At 37.9% G+C, this 25,364-nt stretch overlaps 3 protein-coding genes across 3 annotated transcripts; 1 reads left to right on the top strand and 2 right to left on the bottom strand.

Moving 5' to 3' along the window:
• Window positions 1-4,210: 4,210 nt before the first annotated feature.
• On the top strand, window positions 4,211-12,257 carry LOC137732988 (protein NETWORKED 1A-like). Its single transcript, XM_068472216.1, has 4 exons — window positions 4,211-4,242; window positions 4,699-4,924; window positions 5,688-10,333; window positions 10,814-12,257. The coding sequence occupies exons 2-4, from the start codon at window positions 4,825-4,827 to the stop codon at window positions 12,011-12,013; spliced, it is 5,946 nt and encodes a 1,981-aa protein (XP_068328317.1). The 5' UTR covers window positions 4,211-4,242; window positions 4,699-4,824; the 3' UTR covers window positions 12,014-12,257.
• An 8,505-nt stretch (window positions 12,258-20,762) lies between these two features.
• LOC137730759 (small ribosomal subunit protein eS1y-like) lies at window positions 20,763-23,003 on the bottom strand. The gene is made up of 7 exons (XM_068469719.1): window positions 22,894-23,003; window positions 22,760-22,807; window positions 22,495-22,600; window positions 21,847-21,984; window positions 21,566-21,751; window positions 21,136-21,336; window positions 20,763-21,017 (listed from the first exon to the last, which is right to left on the bottom strand). The coding sequence occupies exons 1-7, from the start codon at window positions 22,902-22,904 to the stop codon at window positions 20,928-20,930; spliced, it is 780 nt and encodes a 259-aa protein (XP_068325820.1). The 5' UTR covers window positions 22,905-23,003; the 3' UTR covers window positions 20,763-20,927.
• A 1,120-nt stretch (window positions 23,004-24,123) lies between these two features.
• LOC137730526 (leucine-rich repeat extensin-like protein 6) lies at window positions 24,124-25,326 on the bottom strand. Its single transcript, XM_068469518.1, has one exon. The coding sequence runs from the start codon at window positions 25,324-25,326 to the stop codon at window positions 24,142-24,144; it is 1,185 nt and encodes a 394-aa protein (XP_068325619.1). The 3' UTR covers window positions 24,124-24,141.
• Window positions 25,327-25,364: the final 38 nt, after the last annotated feature.

The raw sequence follows: 25,364 nt of genomic DNA on the forward strand, positions 1-25,364 counted from the left end.
GCTAGCAATAATGTGATTCAAATTTGCCATTAGCGAGAATCGAATCTAAAATCTCTTACTTGCAAGTGAGGAAGAATATCACTAGATCATTTGAACCCAAGACCTCTCACTTACAAATGAAGAAGAATGTCACTAGACAATAGTACTAAGTGATGTCATTTAATATATCCTTTTATGAGAAATTTTTTTTTGACGTGAGACACTAGTATTTTTTCCTCCATAGTTCTTAAACCAGTAATGCATCAAGAAGTTTTACTTGGCTTCACTCTTTTTTCCTTTAAAACTCTGACTCTATAATGTTTATTTAGTTGAATATATGTCTAGTAATTGCAAGTATTGTGGGACCAAATGGTTCATATTGTTAATTATGTGCATGCTCGATCAATATTCAAACATTGCTGCTATATGTGCAGTTCAAATGTTCATAATATTGATATATACTTGGCTTGCTAAGATGATATCTAGGGTTTGGTTAAAAGCAACTTTTGAATTAAGTACAATTTCTGACCCACAACCACAAATGATATTGTTTAGGCAAGACTATTATAGGGTTGGAGGGCTTTCTTCTTGATTAAACAGCAATGTTCACCAGTTTCCTACTAACCATACCAATTTCATTCAAGAATTATAAAAAAAAAGAAGATAGAATCTGGTAGAACTCGACCTAGCTAGCACTACCAATGTGGTCCATGACGATCATGACCGAGCTGATACCGATTGCATGACATGGTTAGGGTTAGGGTTAGGGTTCTTAATTTACTGGGACAACACACATGCATATGACCTTGTTGTGTGAACCCAGAAAATAAGCATTATCAACGTGACTGCAGAGTCAAAGTCCTCCATGTGACATGTATTCGCAGGATCATTATCTCAACGGTCCCGATGTAAAACCTAGCTACATTCCCACACTCAGATATAAATGTGCATGGCTGTCATTACCAAAAAACACCATTTTAAGATGCAACTTCATTTTCTTCCTACCTCCGCAGTCATGATTTTTCCTTTCCATTTTAGCATTATGGTGGGTATGCATTTGCTATCATGCTACTCACTTTCTTTCTACAGCTAGAAACTGTTGATGGATGTGTTCCATCGATCACACATTTTATTATACAATTTGAGTAATCTTCTCGTCTAACAATTAAATACATATTAGAGTGTACTACAAAAGAGAGATTGTAAATGAGCGCATTGTCATTTCAACAGTAAGAATATATGCAATATCAAGAGTGAATATTAGAAACACAAGGACGGTAACAACATAATTAACTACTGTAAATTAATTAGTGTCCAACACCATTTCTTATATGAATTGATTTATAAACATAAAGTACAATAGTTGTATTGTTAACCTGTTACACCTAAGGCGGGAATGGAGGAATAATATTTAGGGTTTATGCGTTTCTAGCAAGCTGGTAATTGCTTCCCCTGTAGGGTTATGCTGTAGCGTTATGCTGTAGCTGTAGAATTGTAGGAAGGATGGAGACAAAGGGTGGTTGAGGCTCCACCGTCCAGTCCAACCGGTCCACCATGAAAAGCTGACGGCCCACCTGAAAAAAGGTGACGGAAATCCTCCACAATCTAATTACCAATAATTTTATATAAGAATCTGAATGTGGGCTAGTCTAATTTTTCAGCCAAGAGTATCTAAATTCCAAAGTTCCAATTTGGTGGTGTTTGCAACTTTTAGAAGAAAATATCGACAGTTTGCGATTGTTTCAAGCAAAGTTCTTTCATTTTTTTTGGTGGGGTGGGGGTCGAAAGTTTCGACAGGTGCACTTGTTCCATTCTTTATGGAAGCTAGCAGGAGCATCCCACACATTTTTCTTTTCCTTTTTTTGTACATAGTTTATTAGATAATTCCATATGTTTATTGTGCCCATTAATTCGTTGCAGTTAGAAATGCATGTGAACTTTACTAGACAATTACAAAATATTGATTTGATTATTTGGTTTCCTAAAGTAGTATGATCTGCCATTGAATTTCTAATCTAACAAGACAGCTAGACAAAATTATTGGTAATTAAATAGTTTCATTTCATATTTGCCACTTAAATGACATAACTACTAGGGTAGCTAATACAGGAAAACTATGCACAAATATAGTATGTGCATATTTAGAAGATTTATGCAAAAATAAGATTGGCAATTCAGCCAAAAATTGGAAAATAACAACATATGTGAGGTAAGGGTTATATAACAAAATATATGGATGTAAATGTGAAAGGATTATTGTATGGTGCTGAAATATTGTTCACATTGTATACTAAAATTTGATTTAGAGCAGTGCTTCATGATTGTCCTACCGAAGAAGAAAAAAATAACAAAATGAAAAACATCGATAAATATTGTGTTAGTGCGAGAGCAATAGTTGGCCCGACCATATAGGATTAATTGCTTTATGTGTGACATTTTTTTTCCTTCCTTGAAATTTTGTTCCATGTGGTTTTCTTCGGACTTTTTTTATTGGAGTACACTTGATTTTTCCCTTTTTTTTTTTTTTTTTTTTCCTATGATACTTCTTGAGCATCGTATCATTGTAAGATGCAATTTTTATTCCGATAGTCACATAAGGTTTTAAAGTTGTAATTTCTGACTATCCATTGTACTGTCATCTGATGCTCATCTAATACTCCAACAAAAAGAAAAACTATTTGAAATTATTAGCCTTCTTAGTGTACGGAAATATAAACCCAAATATATTTTAGTTTATTGGACTTCATTGAACCTGTAAACGAATTTTAGAGAAAGAATACATTGATCCCGAATTGAGCCTATAAATGGAATTAGAGATTACAAATTGGACCTATAAACGAATTTTAGAAAAAGAATAAATTGATCATGAATTAAGTCTATAAATGGATTTAAAGAATTTATCATGAATTGAACCTATAAACGAATTTTAGAGGAAAAAAAACACTCATCATAAAGTGAACATATAAATAGATTTTAAAGATAAAATTCAGTTCTCGAGAATTGAACCTATGAACGGATTTTAAAGAAAAAAAAAAACATTATCGTGAATTGAACTTATAAACAGATTTAACTTATTGGACTTTGTTGACTACAAGCTTATTGGACTTTATTTTTGTAATTATGTGATACATGATATGCTAATCAACAGCACATATTTAGTATATTCCGATCCCGAAACATAGAATTACAACAAAAGACATCAAAAGTAAGTAGCACGAGCAATTCAATGATGCCAGGAGGAAGAGACGTAAAAGATTAGTAATTTGGTTTGCCTTAGACGACAAACGACAGCATAACTCTCGCAGTATTATATTATTTCTTAAATCATCACTTTGATTTTTCAATTTTCAATTTACAATATTGTTTTTGTTACTTAGTATTATGGTAAGTAAGAAGTTTTAAGTTCGATTTTAGTTAAAGGTGAATTTAAACCACATTATTGCTAACCTATTATAAGATTAAGTTCACCCCCTCCTCTTATTGTAGATTATATCATCTGTTCAAAATAAAAAATTACAATAGTATCACGATTTAATGGTATTTCTCTTCACTTGTAAGTTAAATTATCGTTAAAGATAAATTTGAACCAGATTATTACTTGTCTATTGTTGAGACTTAGTCTAGCTCCCTTCTCAATAAAGATTTTACAGTAGATAATATTATTTATTTAGAAAAAGAAAATTACAATAGTGTTTCCAAGAGCATGAAAATATCACTCAATTTTCAATTACGTTTTTCTTAGTTTTTTAACTTCCTCATTCTCTCTTTCTTGCCTTTTACAGTGTCATCAAACAGCCTCGTTCCAAATCTGTCAAATATACTGCACAAAACCCAATAAAGAGAGAAGAGTAGTGAGAGAGTATTCTGTTTGAGAGAGAGAGAGAGAGAGAGAGAATGGGGTGAACTTGTGACGTATGCAGCTGGAGTTTTCCAATCATAGCTGCTGATCAGAACCCCATTACCAGTTTTTCGTTCTTCTGGCATTACTTGATCCAAACAGAGTTGAAAAAATCTATCTTTTTTTTTTTGTTTTGTTTTCAATCTGTATTAAAAAACCCCATTGGTTTTAATGGGAGATTTTGAAGTTCTGTCAGAAGCCCACCTCTGAAATCATTCATCGAGTAAGTTTTTAATCTCACGAGTTCCCAAAGGTTGAAGCTTTTGCAGTTTTTATGATGACCCATCTACTTAAAACTGATGCATTTACGATGTTCCTTTGAATTGTAGGTTCAATCCCAGCACCGGCTATCAGTCAATCTACTGGTAAGTTCTTGATCATATGGTTAATAAAATAGAGGAAACGAAAAGTCAACTTTTTTATCTTTCTCTTGTTGTTTTGGAACTGATTTGCAAAATCACCCATCTTTGATTTTTTCATTTCTCATGAACTCTTTCTGTATTTGATCTATTGAGGTGGTATGTGCCTTTTGGCTTCTTGTTTTATGAATTTAAAAAAATCTAAAAAAGCTGCTGTGCACTGGTTTTTGTATTTTCCAATCTTACATGATTTTTTATTTCTTATACATTGAAGAAAACTTCAGTTTTCCACATTGTTTTTGTTTTTGTTGATGTCTTCTTGGATCAATTGTCTCTGTCTAATACAGCAGGCAGTATGCAATTTTGTATCGTTTGTTTTGTCTTGATACCTTCTTGCTGGTGTGAACTTCATTCCATTCCGACGATCTTTGTAAAACTTTCTTTGATGATTTTGGTGCACAGGTGAAAGGAGTGAGAGACAGAAATACACATTTTCGTCTGGAATATTGAGGTGTGGAAGTTCATTGAACTGATAATCTGGCCTTTCCCTACTCAAAACAAGTTCTGTTGTTGTGCTGCGCCGGGGTCATGGCAACCATGTTACATTCCGAGTCCAGACGCTTATATTCTTGGTGGTGGGATAGTCACATTCCAAAGAATTCAAAGTGGCTTCAGGAGAATCTTACAGGTCTTGATATTTTTCTTACAATTTTGTGAACAGGATTTGGATTGAAATCAATTTTGTTCAGATGCAGATATAAGCTCTCAGTTTTATGCACTAAGCATATAGCCTCTAATCATGTCTGATGCCAAGTCATACCAACAAGACACAGCATTTTCGTTGTTATGCATGGTTGCCAACATATGATCTTAAGTAAAGTACTTGCCTATATTGTTCTCTTTCGGATGCATGGATGAAGTCATGCCAATAGGATACAGCTTTTTTGTATTTAGATTAAGATGAAAGGTGAGAGAAGAGGTTGATAGATGAGGGGCGAGAGTATATAGAACTAACACTGGATACTGAAAACTGTTCTTTGTGTGGCCAGTTGCATTCGCACGCCTGGTTTGCATTTGCTTGACCAACATAGGACAGTATAACTGCATATGTTTTTCATGTCCTGTTACTTTTCTGTGAAACTACGGTCATTAACATTCACGTTAATTTGAACATGAAACTAGATGAAGCTAGACCAAAAATGAACGGAAACAAAATATGGTGGATCTCAAGTTTTGTGAGCTATGGTATTAGCATGATATAATGTCAAGCATATGAAATATGTTTTAAAAGAAATTTTGAGGTCAGTGTAGATAAAAAAATCGGTTTCCTTGGAATTTTGTTCGATTCCTCTCTTTCTCCTCAGCATGTGCAATTGAGTGTGTTTTTGCAGATGGATATCCTTGGATTTTTCAGGCTACATTCGTAATTGACCCGAAATCTTATTATGCAGACATGGATTCCAAAGTCAAAGCAATGATCAAGCTCATTGAAGAAGATGCAGATTCTTTTGCAAGGAGGGCAGAAATGTACTACAAGAAACGCCCGGAGCTCATGAAACTGGTGGAGGAGTTCTATCGAGCATATCGTGCATTAGCAGAGAGGTACGATCATGCAACTGTGGAGCTGCGACACGCTCATCGAACCATGGCAGAAGCATTTCCCAACCAAGTACCTTATGTATTGGCTGATGAATCGCCCTCAGGCTCTTCTGGCCCAGACGTTGGACCTCATACACCAGAAATGCCACATCCAGTTTGTGCCTTATTTAACCCTGATGACTTGCATAAGGATGCATTGGGTCTCTCGTCAACCAATTTACAAGCTTTGAAAAGGAATGGAGGAAACTCAGCAGACTCCAACTCTGGAATAAGCAGAAGGGGTCTAAAACAGTTCACCGAGATGTTCACTCCAGGAGAAGTGCCAAATAGCTCAAGGGGTGCAGTAGAGGGAAGGATGAGAGAGGGCTTAAATTTTCATGAAGAAGAAGATATCAAACAACAGTTCCAAAATGGGTACTTTCAATTAACTAGTGAGAACCAAAGTCTCAAGACCCAGGTTCTTTCTCAATCTGAGCGTGCTGCAAAAGCGGAAACTGAAGTTCAAGCCTTAAAGAAAACTCTAGATGAGATACAATCTGAAAAAGACGCAGTCCTTCTTCGGTACGAGCAGAATTTGGAGAAGTTGTCTACACTGGGGAGGGAACTAGATGATGCACAAATGGCTGTTGGAGGGCTCGATGAACGAGCAAGCAAAGCTGATATTGAAACTAAAATATTGAAGGAAGCCCTTGTGGAGTTAGAAGCGGAGAGGGATGCTGGTCTTCTTCAGTACAATCATTGTTTGGAAAGGATATCTAGCCTGGAGACCATGTTATCATTTTCTCAAAGGGATGCAAAAGGACTTAACGAGCGGGCTGTTAAAGCAGAAACTGAAGCTCAAAAGCTCAAGCGAGAACTTTCAAAACTACAGGCTGAAAAGGAAGATTTTTTTCTTCAGTACAAGCAATGCCTCGAGAAGATATCTGCTTTGGAGACTAAAATCTCAGTTTCCGAGGAAAATGTGAGAATGCTTAATGAACAAATTGAAAGAGCTGAAGGCGAAGTCAAAACTCTGAAAGAATCTCTGGCTATACTGATGGAAGAGAAAGAAGCTGCAGCTCTTCAATTCGAGCAGTGCATGGATACAATAGCTAAAATGGAAAGTGAAATTTCACAGGCTCAAGCAGATGCCAAACGACTTAATAGTGAAGTTTTGACAGGGGCTGCAAAATTGAAGAGTGCCGAAGAACAATGTGATCTCTTGGAGAGATCAAATCATTCTCTGCGGTTAGAGGCGAATGGTCTGTTGAAGAAGATTACAAGTAAAGATCAAGAACTTTCAGAGAAGAATGACCAGATGGAGAAACTTCAGATTCTGATGCAAGAGGAGCACTTACAGTTTGTGCAAGCTGAAGCCACTCTCCACACTCTACAGAAGTTGCATTGTCAATCCCAAGAGGATCAGAAAGCTTTAGCACTGGAGTTCAAAAATGGGCTTCAAATGTTGAAGGACTTGGAGATACGCAAAAATGGTATGGAGGATGACGTCCAACGGGTTAAGGAGGAAAACAAGAGCCTAAGTGAATTGAATCTCTCTTGCACTGTATCAATAAAGAATCTGCAAGATGAAATCTTCAACATCAAAGAGATGAAAGAGAAACTTGAACAGGAGGTTGCAGTAAAATCAGACCAAAGCAATGCCCTCCAGCAACATATTTTACATTTGGAGGAGGAAATTAAGGGATTGAATAGAAGATATCAAGCTATGGTGAAGCAGGTGGAGTCAGCAGGATTAAATCCTGAATGCTTTGAATCATCTGTGAAAGACTTGCAAAGTGAAAAATTGAAGCTAGAAGATATATGCACAAGGGAGAAAGAAGAAAGAGAACTTCTTTATGAGAAGTTGAGGGATATGGGTAAACTTTCAAAGGAGAATGCTATTTTGGAGAGCTCGCTGTTGGGGTTGAACACTGAGTTGGAGGGTTTGAGAGAGGCCGTCAAACAATTGCAAGCATCTTGCCAGTTTCTCCAGGGAGAAAAATCCACTCTTGTTGCTGAGAAGGCTCTCCTGCTTTCACAGTTACAAATTATCACTCAGAATATGCAGACTCTTTTTGAGAGGAACACCTTGCTGGACAATTCCCTCTCTGTTGCAAACATTGAGCTTGAACGGTTCAGAGCAAGATCGAACAGCTTAGAAGAGTTGTGCCAGTCTCTCAATAATGAGAAATCCAATCTCTTTAATGAGAGAGGCACCCTGGTATTTCAGTTAAAAGATGTTGAAGAGAGACTGCGAAACCTGGAAAAGCGGTTTACAAAATTGGAGAAGAAATATTCTAATTTGGAGAAGGAGAAAGGATCCACACTCAATGCACTCGAAGAACTACAGGGTTCCGTCCTTGCGGAAAAACGAGAGCGTGCAAGTTATATACGGTCAAGTGAGGCCCGATTCGCAGGTTTGGAAAACAATGTCCATCTGATGCAGGAAGAAAGAAAGCTGGGAAAGAAAGATTTTGAAGAAGAACTAGATAAAGCTTTAAATGCCCAGATCGAGATCTTTATCCTTCAGAAGTTTATAGAAGATCTGGAAGAGAAGAATTTGTCCTTATTCATCGAGTGTCAGAGACACGTTGAGAAATCCAAGTTTTCTAGTAAGCTGATATCAGAGTTGGAGAATGAAAATCTTGAACTACAGGTGGAAGAACAATTCTTGGTGGAAGAAATCGAAAAGTTGAGGTTGGGAATTCGTCAAGTGCTCAGGGCTCTTGAGGTTGAACCAGATAGGCACGACGATAAGACTGAACCAGGGAAAGTAAATGTGCTGCACATTTTGAATACTATCAAGGACTTGAAAACTTCTTTGTTACGTAGCAAGGATGAGGAACAGCAGTTGCTTGTTGAGAAGTCAGTGCTCTTAAGTGTACTTGGGCAGATGAGATCAGAGGGTGCAGAGATAGAGACGGAAAAGCAATTCTTTGAGGGGGAGTATGAGATCATGATAAACCATTGTTCTATGCTACAAAAAGAGAAGCATGGCCTTCTAGAGATGACAAGGGAGTTGAGTTTGGAAGTGACCGAGAAAGCGCACAAGGAGGAAATATTGGAGGCTCAACTGGTAACTCTTCAACGTAAACTGGCAAATTTGGAGTACGATTACGTGGTTTTGCAAGAAGAAAATTATACGGTGCTTGAAGATAAGACATCTTTGCTTAAGGATCTTTTGGACCTCAAAGAGGAAAATCAAATGCTTGAAGAGGATAATAGTGTTAATTTCCATGAAGCACTATCTTTCAGCACCCTCTCGTTGGTTTTAGAGAGCTTCGCAACTGAGAAAGCTGCAGAACTAAAGGCACTTACTGAAGATCTCAACAGTCAATTTGTAATTAACAACGACCTCAAAGAGGCTGTTGGAATATTGGAGGAGCAGTTAGTGATGAAAGAAGTAGAAAATCTGCATCTGAGCAAGACAGTCGAATTGTTGGACAAGGAACTGTGTGACTCCAAGGACTTAAATGGTCAACTAAGCCATCAGATCTCAGTTGGAAACGATTCTCTGAAACAGAAAACCATGAAGCTCTTGGACGCAGAAGAGAAGCTTAAAAGGACAGAGGACTTGAATGTGGAATTGTGCAGAAGAGTTAAGGAACTGAAGACGGATATTGAAGAGTCAAAACTAATGCAAGAAAATTGCGAGAAGCAGATTCTTGAACTATCTGAAGATAGCACAAGCCAGAGAAAGGAAATCAATAGCCTTTGTGAAGCAAATGAAATTCTGAAGAATGAAATCTTGTCTAATGTAATTGAAAAAGAAGTAGAAAATCTACATCTGAATGAGACAGCTCAATTGTTGCACGAGGAACTGCGTGAAGTCAAGGACTCAAAAGATCAGCTAAACCATCAAATTTTAGCTGGAAAGGATTCTCTGAAGCAGAAAACCATGGAGCTCTCAGAAGTAGAAGAGAAGCTTAGAAAGGCCGAGGACTTGAATGTGGAAGTATGCAGAACTGTTCAGGAGCTGATGATGGAACATGAAGATTCAAATCTTCTGAGAGAAAATTGTGAGAGGCAGATTCTAGAACTATCCAAAGATAACTCGAATCAGAAAAATGAAATCGAGATCCTTCGTGAAGCAAATGAATCTCTGGAGAAGGAAGTGGGTATGTTAAGTGAAGTAATTGAAGAATATAGAAGTAGAGAAGAGTATCTGAGTTCCGAGCTGCAAGAGAGAAGCAATGACTTCGAACTCTGGGAGGCTGAGGCTGCGACATTCTTTTTTGATCTTCAAGTTTCTGCTGTCCGTGAAGCTTTTCTTGAAAATACGGTTCATGAGCTCACTGATGTTTGTGAGAGTGTTAAAGATGAAAGTGCTGCAAAATCTGTGGAGGTCAAACAAATGAAAGAAAGGGTTAGCTCCTTGGAAGGTGAAGTTGGAGAGCTGATGGGCCAGTTGTCTGCGTACGTTCCTGTCGTAGCCTCATTGAGAGAGAATGTAGCATCTCTTCAGCACAGTACTGTACTTAGATCGAAGCTTCTTGTGGCAAGAAATCAACAATATAAGGTAATATTTTCCGTCTCTTTAGAAATTTAGAAACATTGATGATCGTGATGATCCATCAGTTAGAGTCTGAGCTAGGTAGATCGACTCATTTTTGGTTTTGACAGCCTAACCCCAAATTTTCAATAACGTAGAAGTGTGTTTGTGTGTGTGTTTTGGCCTTATTGGTATGGATAAAATGTGTATCTATTAACTGCTATTGTAAGTGTACATGAAAGTTCGAGTTAGTTCTAATTTTAAGTGTCCTGTTTGTAACTGAAATTTAACGCTAAACTTAAAACATTCTTATTCTAAAAAAGGCCGTCCTAACAGAAACAGATGTAGATCACAAGTTTGCAACTTGTCTTCTGTGGATAATTGAAGTTTAATGCTAAAACTTGATACTTAACTAACATGTTTGTGTCTTATTGGACCACTCTGACTATCACCATTGCTTGCTTATGCTCTTCTTCTATCTACTAATTATCATGTTTGTGCCACTAGGGTGTGGAACCGCCAAATCATCTACATGAAAAGAGCTGTCAAGATTGCACAGAATCGGTACCACACGGAATTTCAGAATTGGCAGAAGTGCAAACAATGATCAAAGAAGTTGAAAAGATATTTGTGGAAGAAACGGAAAGGCTTGTGATGGAACCATTTGAAAAGGCAATGGTGGAAGAAATTGAAAGGCTTTCAACTCAGGAAAGTACAAAAAACAGCAACGGCTCTGTGGAGATTGAAGAGTTACAATCAAACGGTACCTCACTTCAAGAAAAATGCAGTAAAAGTGAAGAGATGAAAGTTGCAAAGGAGTTCACTGGTGAAAATCTCAAGTTGCTGAAGACAAAATCTGATAATGGGATTTTGATGAAAGACATTCCGCTTGATCATGTTTCTGATTGTTCATCCCATGGAAAAAACAGGAGAGGTACCGGTGGGGCTGATAATCAGATGCTTGAGTTATGGAAAACTGGTGAACAATACAGTCACCAGGATCCTGTGCCCAATGAGAAACAAAATCAGGCATCTGCATGCATGGAAGATCTTACCCCTAGCCGTCAGTTTACAGATTCTGAGCCGATGATTCAGAATTTTACTTCAGAAGTTCAGGCTGAGAAGGAGTTGGGAATTGATAAACGGGAAGTGTCATTTCGAAGCCCATATCATGAAGGCAAGAAGGAAAAAATCTTGGAGAGACTTGCTTCTGATGCTCAGCAACTGACAAGTCTGCAAACGATTGCTCGGAATTTGGATAAGAAGATGGAGACAAGCAAGAAGGGTAAAAGGGCCAACGTCATTGAATATGAAACAGTCAAAAGACACTTGCTTGAAGTTGAGGAGGCAGTTGTGCAGCTAGTGGAAACTAATGATCAACTGAAAAAGAACATTGAGGAGTCTCCGTCTTTGGATGAGCAGACTTCCATAGAGTTGGAGGAGGCTGGAAATGTCCGCAGAGAGAGAGTAGTCAAAGAGGCAAGTAAAGGGTCTGAGAAGATTGGAAGGCTGCAGTTGGAGTTGCAGAACATCCACTACATTTTGCTGAAACTGGAGGACGAGAATAAGAAGAAAGGGAGGCATGGATTTTACGTAAGCAGAACAGGCGTTCTCCTGAGGGATTTTATTTACAGCGGAAGAAATAGCGAGAGGCGCAAGAAGGGTCGTGTGTGTGGCTGCATGAGACCGTCCACGAATGGAGAATGACGAGGTAGTAATCACTTAGAGGGAAGCATATTTTATTTCCTTGAAATGATCCTAATATTATGTTTAGCGAATCACTTCATGGATTAGTTAGCGAAAACAGAAGTGTATTAGCTCGGATTCTCTGTAAAATAGGCTTGATCTAATCAAAATAAGCTGCTTCCTTCATCTTGTCACCTCCCAATAACCATTGAAACAGCCTCATTATTATTTGAGAAATTTTTAGTACAAGCCACTTCTTTTCTTCTTTTTTTACTTCAGATGTTTCAGTAACATTCGGAATGCCTGGTTGTGTGGAATGCATGTTTTGGATAAGTCGGAAAATGGCCGTATTCATATATTAACCGGATTTTGGAACTGCCGGTGAGGGATGGGAGCTCGAGTGTGATTTAACTTCCGAACCAAGACCTTTCTTAGGTGTTGTGTAACATATGAAGCAGGAATGCTAATAGAAGCTTACTATCGAAAAAACCTTGCCTACCAATTTATAAGAAAATTAAAACTTTCTTAGGTGTTGAGTATATGGAGTTAACCAAAGAGTTTTAATGGAAAGATTCAACATATTTTCAACTTGCTTCTTAATCTTAACAAATATTTCAAGCACTTCAGATTTATTTTTCATGGGAAACATCCAAGAATAGCAAGAATAATCATCAACAAACAATAAATAATAACGATAACTTTCTAACTAAAATAATAGGAGAACACTAAACATCTGAATGCAAAAGTTCCAGAGGAAATTTAGAGACACTCCAACCTACTAAAAGGCAATTTGGTACTCTTGCCTAATGGACATGAATGACAAGAAGTTAAATCAACAGTGCCATTAACTGGTACTTGTTTATTTGAAATTAAAAACTTAACTATTGGAGAAGCAGGATGACCAAGGTGGAAATGCCACTTCTGAGCAGACACTCGGAACTCCTATAAATGTTGAAAAATGATGGTTGGATAATCTACTGCTATTTGGAAATGGGTATAACCAATTCTCACACCTCTCTTGGACAAGCGTCCTCCGAGTCTTGAGGTCCTTAACAAAAAAAAACGATTAAGAAATATTAGAAGGTAACAAAGGTTATCAGTGGTAAACGGAATGGGCAGATATTATACCGGTAGAGGCAGATGGGCGCTGTAATATGAGCAATACGAGGCATTTGCTCCAAGAGTAATATGAGGCATTTGCTCCAGCATCAAGAAGCCAGGTGCCATTGTTTTGACGATAATATATGATTATTCTTTCCAAGAGGTTGTCTGCACTATCGTTTCAAACTCATTGCTTCAATCTCAGGCTTGGAAAGTCCAAACTTGTGATCGAGGGGGAATGTCAACAATAATAGACTTGTGATCCAATGGTTGGTTAGTATGACCAGTGTCAATAATCTGTGAACTCATGTTAGCTTAAGCTGTAAGCAAGGTAGTTAGATATATATATATCCTTATAGATAACAATCTTGTAATTGTTGAAAGTAATAGTGGGTAATGAATGCCCACATAGAAACTGAAGACATTGGGTAGATTTTCAATGCCCATAAAATTAATCTTGACTTGGGAGATGAAGGAAGAACATATTGTCAAAGATGTGTGTTTGGAGTTGCTCTATAAATAGAGCACTCTGTATGCTTTCAATGTAGAAAGAGCAAAGAAAGAAAGAGAGGAAGAGGAGAGGAGAGAATACATAGAGTTATCTTTGTACTCCTATTATTCCAAATTATAAAGAAAGCACCACTGCTGCCCGAGGACGTACTCCAGTCACACTGACTGTAGAGGAACCTCGTAAATTTTGTGTCTTGTTTTATTTATTTTACTGCACACACACCGTCGATTTTACAACATGTTATCAGCACGAGAAGCTCTCATGTCAGTGGAAATCACAACGCCATAAATCCGGTGAAGCACTATCCACCTCTCACCTCTGTCATCTAAAATCTCACAGAATAAAAGGTATGTCCATTTATCGTCTCTCCCACTGCGCCAGAAGCGCCCCACCGAATTCCGGTGAGAATTGAAATTTACGACCTGAAGTCGTCACGAGATGAGAAAACTGGTACATGACAACTGATTTCCAGAGATCCAGAAAAATCTCATCAGACTTGGAAACCCAGATCACGTTGTTTTCGACAGATCTTGAGAACTCCCATGAATACTTGGTTGTTTGAGATGGTGATGGCAATAATGAATCCACATAGGCCTCCCTTTCTTGTGCCTCCGTCAACCTCACTGTCATCTATGTCTCTGTAGGGAGATTCTTGCTTAATGATGCCATGTTCCCTGGGTCATGCAAGAACAACGCCAGTCTCTAGTAGCCTTTTGGATTGAATTGAATTTGGGCAACCTCCATAACTACCCAGTTGGCCTTGTGTTTCGAGACTAGTAGAGACAGAGAAGGAAGAAAAATAATAGAAAAGGGGGATTGATGGAATGGCAAGGCACATGTGAAGAAGAAAAAAAAATGATGTTAACTGCAACCTAAGAAAAAAAATATATAAAAGGGATTTGAATGGTGCACGACACCATTTGGTCAAAATAATATAAAAGTTTCTGTTGGTGCATGGCACCATGCTGTAGAAATAAGAAAAGTAACAATAATAAGGTTTGAATAAATGCTGACAAAAGAAAGAAAAATAATAAATAAAAGGAGGTATGATACTTCTTGTTATTTATGTGAATTGGTGTTGGTTTAAAACCCTTTCACAAGTTCTATTTACTTTAAAGCAATTTATTTATCATGGACGGTTTTACCACATATTGCTTTAAGTTTTGATTTATGTGAATGGTGCTGAATTAAAGCCCTTGTTACAAGCTTTATTTATTTAAATGCAATTTATTCATTATGGCTGGAATTACCGCCTATTGCTTTAATTTATTTATTGTACTTCTTTTTGTTATGATGAGTACATACTGGACCCAAAGTTCCTTGATTAGATCAGAACCTAAAGTTTCTTGATCCTCATCAAATAAAAATGATTGGATCTGAAGTTCTATCAAACAAAAAGATCGGGCACGAAGTCCCTTGGTCCTCAAGATCAGGACATGAAGTTCCTTGATAAGTATCTTAAGTTTGAAGTGCCGCAATGCCTCAACTTAATTGCAAAAAAAGTCATAAGAGTCTCAGTCTATAGACTATTAAATAATGACCAGAAGTTCCTTATGTCCACACTAAAAAATGGTTTAGCTGAAACATTTATTAAGCGAATGAAATTGATTACCCGCGCTCTACTCATGAAAACAAAATTGCCAGTTTTTACATGGGTACATGCTATTTTGCATGATGCATTATTGATTTGTTTGAGACCTGTTGACAACCATCAATATTTCTCAGTACAACTCGTGTTTGGGAACCAGCCAAATATTATACATTTACGAGTTTTTGGTTGTGTTATCTGTGTGCCTATTGCACTGCCACAACATACTGAAATGAAGCATCATTGCAGATTAGGCATTGATGTTGAACATCATCTATCATTCAACATTTGGAACCCTTGATTGAGGATATATTTACCGTGTGGTTTGCAGACTGTCATTTTGATAAGACAATTTTCCCGCTATTAGGGGGAGAAAATAACTTCGTTTCAGAAGAACGATAAGCAAATATCATTCCAGAAGAATGATAAGAAAAAACCGTTCCAGAAGAACGAAGAAAATTTATCTTATTTTGATTCATGAAGCAATCAATATACAAACGAAGTGAGAATAATTGAATGATGCAACGATATGCAAATCAAATGCTAGATACATTTAATGATGCAACAAAAGTGATAAAATCACATATACTTGCTGCAAATGTGCCTACAATAATTAATGTCCCTGTTGGACAAAATAATATGGCAGCAAATGATTTATTTGTTGCATGCCTGAAGGGTGGCAGACCCTCAAACTCAAAAGGTTCAGTCCTTCAAAAGAAGAAGAATATGGCACTACTAAAACTATTGCATTCCCGAAACATAACTGTCGCATGCCAGACGCATGACAGTTGCCGCAAGGATATTTGTCCCGAAAAGGTCAATCCGCGGACATGGAAATATTGATGTCTTATGCATAAAGCATGATAGACGTATAGGTTCCAATGACTCAACTCCCGAAGTGGAAATTAAAATCCAAGCTCTACAATGCTCAAGAGGAGGTTATGATCCGCATTCTCTAAATTATGACTATCCTATAAGAGATAGTGTAATGTCCTTGAAGAGGCAATGGATATCCAAAAGAAATGAAAAACTTTTATGCATGCGCATGCACATGAGAATATGGGATCGCAGATTGATGATAACCAATGGTAATTTTGGTTTTTACAAGTAGCTACTAAATTCATTAATGAGCTGTGTTGATATTGAGTCCCGTTCTTTTTTCATCAACAAAATTATTGGCCAAAATGGAGAAAGACAATTCCATTACAATTTTGTAAGAACGTGGAAAAATAGACCTATATACTTGAATACAATACAAATAGCCAAAAGATGTTGAACCTAGAATGTTACATATGAGCATTTGTAATACCGTGAAATACACTCACATGATATGACATAAGGTTGTAAACGAGTTCAAATAATGGAGAATTATATACGAAGGGTTATGAGTCGTCCACATCATATCTCCATAAGTAAATCCCTCAAATATACATGGAAGCAAATTGCTCTGTATAAATTCCAAAGGAAAATGTGTCATGAAGTGTAGAAAATTCCTGAAGGATTCAAATTGCTTGAAGTAAGCCCGGAAGGGTAAAGCATAAAATATGTACTCAATACCAATGGATGATATAAATTGCCTTAATGAGTACTTTCAATTATGGTATTGTTGCAACATACTAAAATCTCTTGCAAGAGTTGATATTAAATTGGGACTCCTGAAGAATCAAGAAAGATTATAAAGTGTTGAGAGAAATATTGTCTCGAACTGCAGAATCGAACAATATGTCAATGCGAATCTTATCCATGATGTTTATGATATTAAAGAATCATATGGATTGAAGATTATGAGTTGAATACTCAAATGATTTAGACACTAAGAATAATCATTTATCTTCGCGAGGGTAAAGATAAATTGATATTTGGTTCAAAAATATCACATCTTAGTGAAGTATATGCTTTATTTAGCACAATACACTGAATGAAATAAAGCTTATATATTAATGTCTCCGAGAAATTACATACACATGAGTTAAAAAAAAATAAACAGGAGGGAACTTTCACAAAGGTTGCTCATGTGAAGCCTTAGTACTCGGAAGTACCCCAGAAAGGGAAGACACTAGAAGTTGATTATTTGGAGTCTCAATACTTGGTGGAACTCCAGACAGCTGAGACAATGGATGTCTTTGGAATAAAGACTCGAACCCTCGATTGTCATTTTGAGTCCGACATTCGGATTCCAATAGCTGGTCAAGCTTTCTTTTCATGCTCGTAGAGTAATTATTTGCAAGCATGTGTAACACTTTATTCTCGTGCTTGAGCCTTCTAATCTCTTGTTTAAGACTTGCCACCTCAGCCATTAATGATTCAACTTGGTGAGTTCGAGCAAGTAGGCGATGACCCGTATTGGATACAGAGCCCGCACATTGAACACTGAGAGCCAATGAGTCTTGAACGGCCGCCTCATCAGACCGATTTGAAAGGATTCTTTTATCCTTTGGAGTGAGAAGATTCCTGGTTACCACTGTAGCAGTTATGTTATTCTTCATCATAGAGTCCCCAACCGTAAGAGGACCATAAGAAGATGAGAAGAACAGGCGCCATATGTTATCCTGACGCTGCTCGTCTGTATCACTCCTGAGACTCAAATCTAAGCAAATGTTAGATTGGCAAGCCATTTTCAGAAATGATGAAGGAAGTCAGATAAAATCTCAGAAGTGCAAGAAAATGAAATTTGTGCATGCAACAATTTTCTGAGTGTTTCTGAACAAAATTGATATCTCTATAAAAGGAGGGGCAACAGGACCACTTATTCAAAAATCGAAGAGACATCGATTTTCGAATTTCAAAATCTGGATTTCCCTGCATGACGTCTGTCAACATTTCTCAGATGCAATCTCAACTCTTGGATATCACGTGCAACTTTGTCAAAGATCTCTGATAAAGTTGAAAATGCGTGAATCTTACTGTTCTAATTATACCACAGTTGCTGACAAGACTAAAGGCACAGCACTACTACCTGCTATTGGGAAATCCATATATATGTCAACGTCTGTCCTATATGGCAAGGCAGACTGAAAAATATCTAACTCTTCCTCATCTCTGAGAATGCATCTTTCACAAAGTATCTCAAAATACTCAGTTTTCTTCCTCTCTGAGAATACCTCTACAAACAAGTCACACCAGAGTAAGAGTATCTCATATCATCAGGGACGAGAGTAAGAGTATCTCATATCATGCAATCTCTCTATCCTTTCCTTTGCCCTTGTTCTTACCTGCCAAGACAAGGACAAAGAAAGCAATATGTTGGAACCTCCACTCAAACTTTCGTTGCCACCAAGAAGTGATGGCCCATTCAAATGCAAAGTTTGCATTTAACTCCTGCATCGGTGAGCAACTACTACAAGAGAAGATACCACACATACATGGGGAAAAAATAGGGAACATACCACTTCTGCAAAGGGAACAAATAAGGCAAGTGAAAATGATACATTAAAGCATGTGGAGACAAGCACAACAAACACATGTCAGTTCATCCCCGACAAAGTCTAAGATCACTTGTCACATAAAGCTTCTCATGATCCAATTTCATTCAAGATCAAGCCCAGACGGTCTTTGAAGAAATCACAATTTCGATTCAAGATCAAGTGTCCACCACCCTTGAATCAAATTCAGCTCCAGATAAAATAGGTAAATTTAGACATTTGGAGGAAGTCTAGCAGAAAACCCTCCAACCCAGTTCAAGAACAAGCCTGTGGAAAGTTAACAACAACTAAAACACCTCATTCGGCAACTATCACCGCTAAGAGATTAAAGCAACATGATCAATGATCAGCCTAAAGAATTTGAAATCAGAAGGAGATACATATCAAGAGGGAGCATCCAAAAATATATCAAGATTTTAACGAGGCAACTAATGTTGATATGTGAGCATCCAAGGGGGAATGTTGAAAATAATAGTGGGTAATGAATGCCCACATAGAAACTGAAGACATTGGGTAGATTTTCAATGCCCATAAAATTAATCTTGACTTGGGAGATGAAGGAAGAACATATTGTCAAAGATGTGTGTTTGGAGTTGCTCTATAAATAGAGCACTCCGTATGCTTTCAATGTAGAGAGAGCAGAGAAAGAAAGAGAGGAAGAGGAGATGAGAGAATACATAGAGTTATCTTTGTACTCCTATTATTCCAAATTATAAAGAAAGCACCACTGTTGTCCGAGGACGTACTCCAGTCATACTGATTATAGAGGAACCTCATAAATTTTGTGTCTTGTTTTATTTATTCTACTGCACACAAACCGTCGATTTTACAACAGTAATCTTTTGTTATACTCAGCATGCAAGAATCTCTCTCTTTCTCTCTAAATCTCTCTCATGCTATTCCTCACTCTAGTTCTTGGTGTCTGTTTCTTCTTCTGCAAGATTACAATTTTACTAGGGTCTCTGATCCAAATTACTTAATGTAGGGGTGGTTTTTAAATGAAGATTAAGAAATTGAGTGATTTCGATTATAAAACTTACACAACAAAATACGTTATGGGCAAGAGATAAGATATGGACATTTCCATGAAAAATGAGAAGGATTATCAGTGAGGAAATCACAATTCCCTTCAAATTAACCTCTGCAAACAATTTTCGTCCATATTTTCCGAATTCCACCACGTACGTAATGATCTTCCCAAATATGTTTATAAGACACGTCGATTTTGTCACCTTTAACAGCAGTCACCTTGCATGTAATGTGCACAGCCAGGTTTGGCTGTCCTTACTTGCGATCTCAAGGAAGTGATAACTGCATGCAGCAATGCGAGATGAAAATGAGTAAATCTTGGCAGAAGGATCAATGTAAAACACAGTGCAGGCAGCAGGGAGTTTACCAATATCAGGGGCAGGGGAAGCAGCAGTGCGAGCAGGCTTGCCAGGGCCAGGGATGGCAGTGCCAGGAGTTGTGCCAGAGGCGATGAGGCAGCTATATCAGTGCCTGGATCAGTGCCAGATGCAGGGGCAACCGCAAGAGCGATGCCAACAGATGTGTTGGCAGCAGCTTGAACAAGGGCAAGGAATAAAAATGGTGGTCAACTAGTCATCTAAAATTGCATGTGTAGAAGCAGCATGCAGCAGTTATGCTTTGCTAGAGTTTAAAAAGTAGTAGTACTACTACTAGTCTACTAGTATGCTGCTCATGTAAAGTGAGCTTTAACTTGAGTTTGTGCGTGTTCAACAAGGATGCTAGAGCTCTAGCTTTCTGCAATTAATCAACCAATAAAAGTTTATGCCTACACATCTAGTTTTTCAATATAGATTTATACAGGCACTTAGCACTGTGATTTAATAATATTACTCTTCACTTGTAAATGAAAGGTTTTAAGTTTGATTCTTACAAAAAACCCGTATTATTGCTAGCCTATTATAAAACTTCTTTATCTTACTGTAGATAATATTGTTTGCATAAAAAAATTTAAAAAAAAAAATATCCCACATTAGTGGTACCATTTTAAAGGGAAAAAACCCATCGAAACCAACACGGAGCACAAAACCTCTACCAAATTTTGGGTCCGGATGTCTGATACGGCTGGTACAGTACAGCCACCGTGGGTGTTAACGGAAACGGTAAATAACCAAACAGGAATAAAAGAATGGAAATTTAGTATATAGATTAAAAGCACAAAATTTCGGTCAAGCGAGTTTAATCTTCTCAAAAGCTAGAACAAAACAAGCAGCAAGTAACATGGTCTTCTAAGTTCACAAAAACATAAACTGAACTCTACTTAAAAGGAAATAGCAGAGGCAGCACTTAAGCACCAACGATCTCTTGCTGCACCTCAGGCGCTGCTTCTTCGGCAGGCCTCTCAACCTTCACACCAACGTCTTCGCCACCGTAAACCTAGTTACACAAAACCCATTTCATTAAAGTTAGCATACGGCCACAAAATCAAGAAGTACAGATTTTCAATTATCGGTCCACCGAACATGTTACGGCAGAAAGAGCAGAAGGGGCATACCTCCATGAGCTTGGTGAGATCAAACTTGGGTGCCTTCAAGATCTTCACCTTCCTAATGAAGACATTTTGCAATGGATAGATGCTCATTGTAGCCTTCTCAATCTCTTTACCAATGCTCTCTGCAATGAACTTGCTGACCAAGCCCTTAAGATCACTGGATGTTGCCTGGGCAATCATGATCTCGCTCATCTTGCGGCGGATCTGACAATAAACGTAGAATTATGGCATCAAAAACAAACCTTACTATGCATAAGAAATTGACACAATTCATGGTAAATTCTGATACATCAAGCAAGTTATTAAAGTAGAGCATTGCTTACCCGCACTTTTTTTTTTCAAGTGTGAATGGTTGAGATTTAACTAAATATCAACCGTTCACTTGTGAAGAAAAATGTGCAGGGGAGTATTTACACATTAAGGTATACATTACCTGTCTGACTTGGCTAGACTGTGCATAGCAGGTCCTCTTGACCTGATTTGGCCGTCTCTTGGTAAAGCCAATGCAGAACATCCTTAGGGTATAGTTGTCAGTGGTCTTCACATCCACATGAGCTTCAATCAAAGTTTGCCATTTACGCACCAAAGACCTAAGCTTATCAGTGGTGAAGTTCATTCCCTGAATTATTCAATAATTCATGAGCACCGGTTCATTAGAAATCATACAAAAGATACCTAAAATATACATATACGAACATAAAAATTGAAGCATACCCAGAAATTGGTAAGAACAGTCTTCCCTTGGACATCTTCAGCTCTCAACCGCATCTTTCTGTAAGCATGTTCCTCATCACCCTGAAGGTCGGCGAGTGATACCTCAAAGACTCTATGTTTGAGTCCTTCGGAAGCAATCTGTTAAACCACAACTACTTGTTAAAAGCATGAACTATGTCAACAATTTAAATATATTTTGCACAAGCAATAATACATCTAAAAATTTTGTCCAATAACTACTGATGCATGGAAATATTTCTCAAACTGAGATACTGCGAAATGTAACAGGCGTAACAGTCATTCTATTCTACTTAAAAAGGCAAGCGATTTCCGCACATCCCTGTTCTACCCTTCCGCCCTAGAATTTATATACGGCATTTGGATAAGAATAAACAGAGTGCAGAAGAAGAACACAGTATGCGGAAACCATTTGACAAAATAAACTGAATACTGCAAGCACAAAACTCAAATAGCCACTCCAAATCCCAGCCTTCCAGACAAAACAAAATCAGGCCGTCCTAAAACTCTAAACAAAAGAGTATAATCAACACATTTGCAATCCATGAGCTGAGCAAAGCAGGGCTCAACAAATGCACCATTCAACAATAACCGCAATCTAAAACAAAGATCGCTAGATAAAAACAATACCTTGGTACCCTGAGTACGGGAGACGAGGGTTTTGCCCACATTCTGGTGGTTGAACAGTTTTGGGGCCTTGATGTCGTACCAATCCTTCTTGGCAAACGGATCAACCCTATATTTTCATTTCACAAATACAAATTAATTAATAAATAAGCAGGATTATCACAAAATTAGCAAATCACACGAAATGATAAAGAAAAACAAAACTGAAAAAAAACCCAGATCTGTACAAGTCAGTGTATATGTATAGGTGTAAAAAAAATGAGCTTACGCTTTCTTCTTTCCTCCTTTCTTCGACTTGGAGATTCTCTTGTTCTTTCTGTGTAATAACAAGGGTTAATGTGTCAGTGAAAGATCCAGAAATCCAAGAGCTGAAATATCTTAGTGTGTGTAGAGAGAGAGTACCCGACGGCCATGGCTGGAACTGGAGGAGCTCGAGCTCGGGGTCCCTGCAAAGAGATGAAGGGAAAAGCGGCAGAGAGAGCAAACCCTTGTCTTTGTAAAACACAAAACCCTAAACACTCTGCTTATATAAAAATGGGATAAGATCTTGGGCTTAGGTTATGCTCGGCCCACACTTTGTTGTTTTCAAATATAATGTTTGGGCTCTCGTGTTACGTCTGCACCAAAATCCGGAGTTTGTTTATAGCGTTCAAGTTCTAGTCCAACTACTTAGGTTTTAAGCGGAGGTGTAAATAAAAAGTGTATATATGTTGGTGTAAATAATATCGTATGTAATAAAAAAATTATTTAAAGTCATTTAGCATTATAATCTAATGATATTTATTTTTACTTAGTGAGAGGTCATAGGTTTGACTCTCGAAAATAGAGAGCAAGTTTACAACTAATTGATTCCCGTGTGAATGCAAGTCCAGTGTTTGAGGGGCAACGCCTTAGTTCAAGGCTTCAGATTTGTGGTATATCCTACGTAAGATATATTTCAATCGTAGGATATTAACATGATAAAGGACGGATCTATACATGGATCAAAGTGGTCCTAGGACCCTCTGAAAAGTTCAGAGAAGCGCGTGTGAGGACCTACAATTATGAAAAAAATTTCATTGTGACGGGAACATGAATGGTATACTAGACTACCCGAGCAAGTGCAAGGGTTTCAAATAAAAATAAAATGTGATATTAATTATCATAACAAAGAATACTGAAATCCTTTTTCGTCTCCGACGCCGCACAACTATTCTTCCTCTTATTTCTTTTTCGGCCTTTTCCTTTTGTTTCTGTAATCTTTTGTTTTTTTTTTTGGAAGCAGAACCGTTGTTCTTTGATATGCATATCTCTAATTCGAGGTTTATATTCTAATCAATTCATCATCCAAATCGACCCCATTTCTTATTTCGTGAAATTTACAGTGAAACTTGAAAGATCCAGAAGAGTAACGAGATTTTGATCCGCAAGGTACCCTTGCAACGCTTGGTTCCTCAAATCGCTTTTGAGCGAGTCCGGCTAGCAATTCTCTTACTGATAAACTACTAATTCGAAAGAAGTTCATTCATGCGTCCAATAAATGAAAAAGTCGTGTATTTCGAGTCAAAGAGAAAATTAAATGCGATTTTTTTTTTGGGATTTCAAGTTAACAATCCCTCCAATACAAAGCAACAATTAGCTAGCATGAAAAAAAATTCTTATTCTCTATGATCATCGATAATGATAAGCCACATGAGGCGGAGGAGGAGGCGGTGGTGAGCGTGGTGGTGGCGGGCTTGGACTTCTAGGTTTGCAGCCAAGGGCATCACAATTGACCAGATTTGCATAAAATGTCGCACACTCTTTTGGTGATCGTTGCAATTGCCTATATGGAATACAATTCTTCCTGTCATTTTGTTCTTGCAACTTCATGCACTTTGGTGGTTGAGTACAGAAATAGTTATAAGAATAGGTAAAGTTCTCCAACTTAGGCAAAGAGCAAATACTTGCCGGAAACTTCCCGGAAAATTTGTTATTTGCCACGTTTAGCTGCTCCAAACTCTTCATTCCACCCATAGATTCTGGCAACGCGCCCACTAGGTCATTGTTGCTTATATCAAACACCTTGACTTTGTCCAATAGCCCTAAATTTGATGGCAAACAACCCCTTAGTCCACTATTCATGAGTATAACTTCGTCTAACGTGTCCTTCAAATTCGCAAAACTTGAAGGGATGCAACCCTTAAGATCATTATTTGCCAAGACAATCACAGAGAGTGAGGAGTTGCCGATGTTTTGTGGCAATGAGAATTGGAACTTGTTGTTGTTGACGAACAATGCATCGAGTTTTAAATCGAAGAGGGTAGATGGAATTTCTCCCAGAAAATTATTGTACCTGACATCTAAGAATTTGAGTGATAGAAGGTAAAGAACAGACAAAGGAAATTGGCCTGAGAATTGGTTGTTGCTAATGTCGAGCTCGTGGAGAAGGTGAAGGTAACGAAAGCTATAAGGAACAGTGCCATAGAAGCGATTGGAGTTGACGTGGAAGAGGGCTAGGTCAGTTAAGAGGCCAAGCTCTTCAGGCAATGAACCGACGATGTTGGCATGGTTAAGGTCTATGCCGGACACTGTGACAGTGTGAGGGTCATCGGGAGCTGGCGCGCAGTAGACACCGGTGTAGTTGCAAACATTTAGGCCGCACCAGTTGGCGGTGAAGTTGTTGGGGTCGGAGGTGATGACATGTTTCCATGCTTGGAGGGCTGTGTAAGCCTTTAGAAGTCTAGGGTTGGGAAGGGGTGGAGGAGGATTAGAAGCCTGATGAGAGGGTTTGGAGAGGAATATGAAAGAGAGGAGGAGAGAGAGGGCTAGAGTGAGATTAGGGGTTTTCATTGTTTTGAGAAGCTTGTTTATCATTATCTGTTCGCTAATGTTTTAGCAAATGGAATATATAT

The sequence above is a fragment of the Pyrus communis genome, chromosome 4 (assembly GCF_963583255.1).
Source record: "Pyrus communis chromosome 4, drPyrComm1.1, whole genome shotgun sequence".
NCBI classification, from domain to species: Eukaryota; Viridiplantae; Streptophyta; class Magnoliopsida; order Rosales; family Rosaceae; genus Pyrus; species Pyrus communis.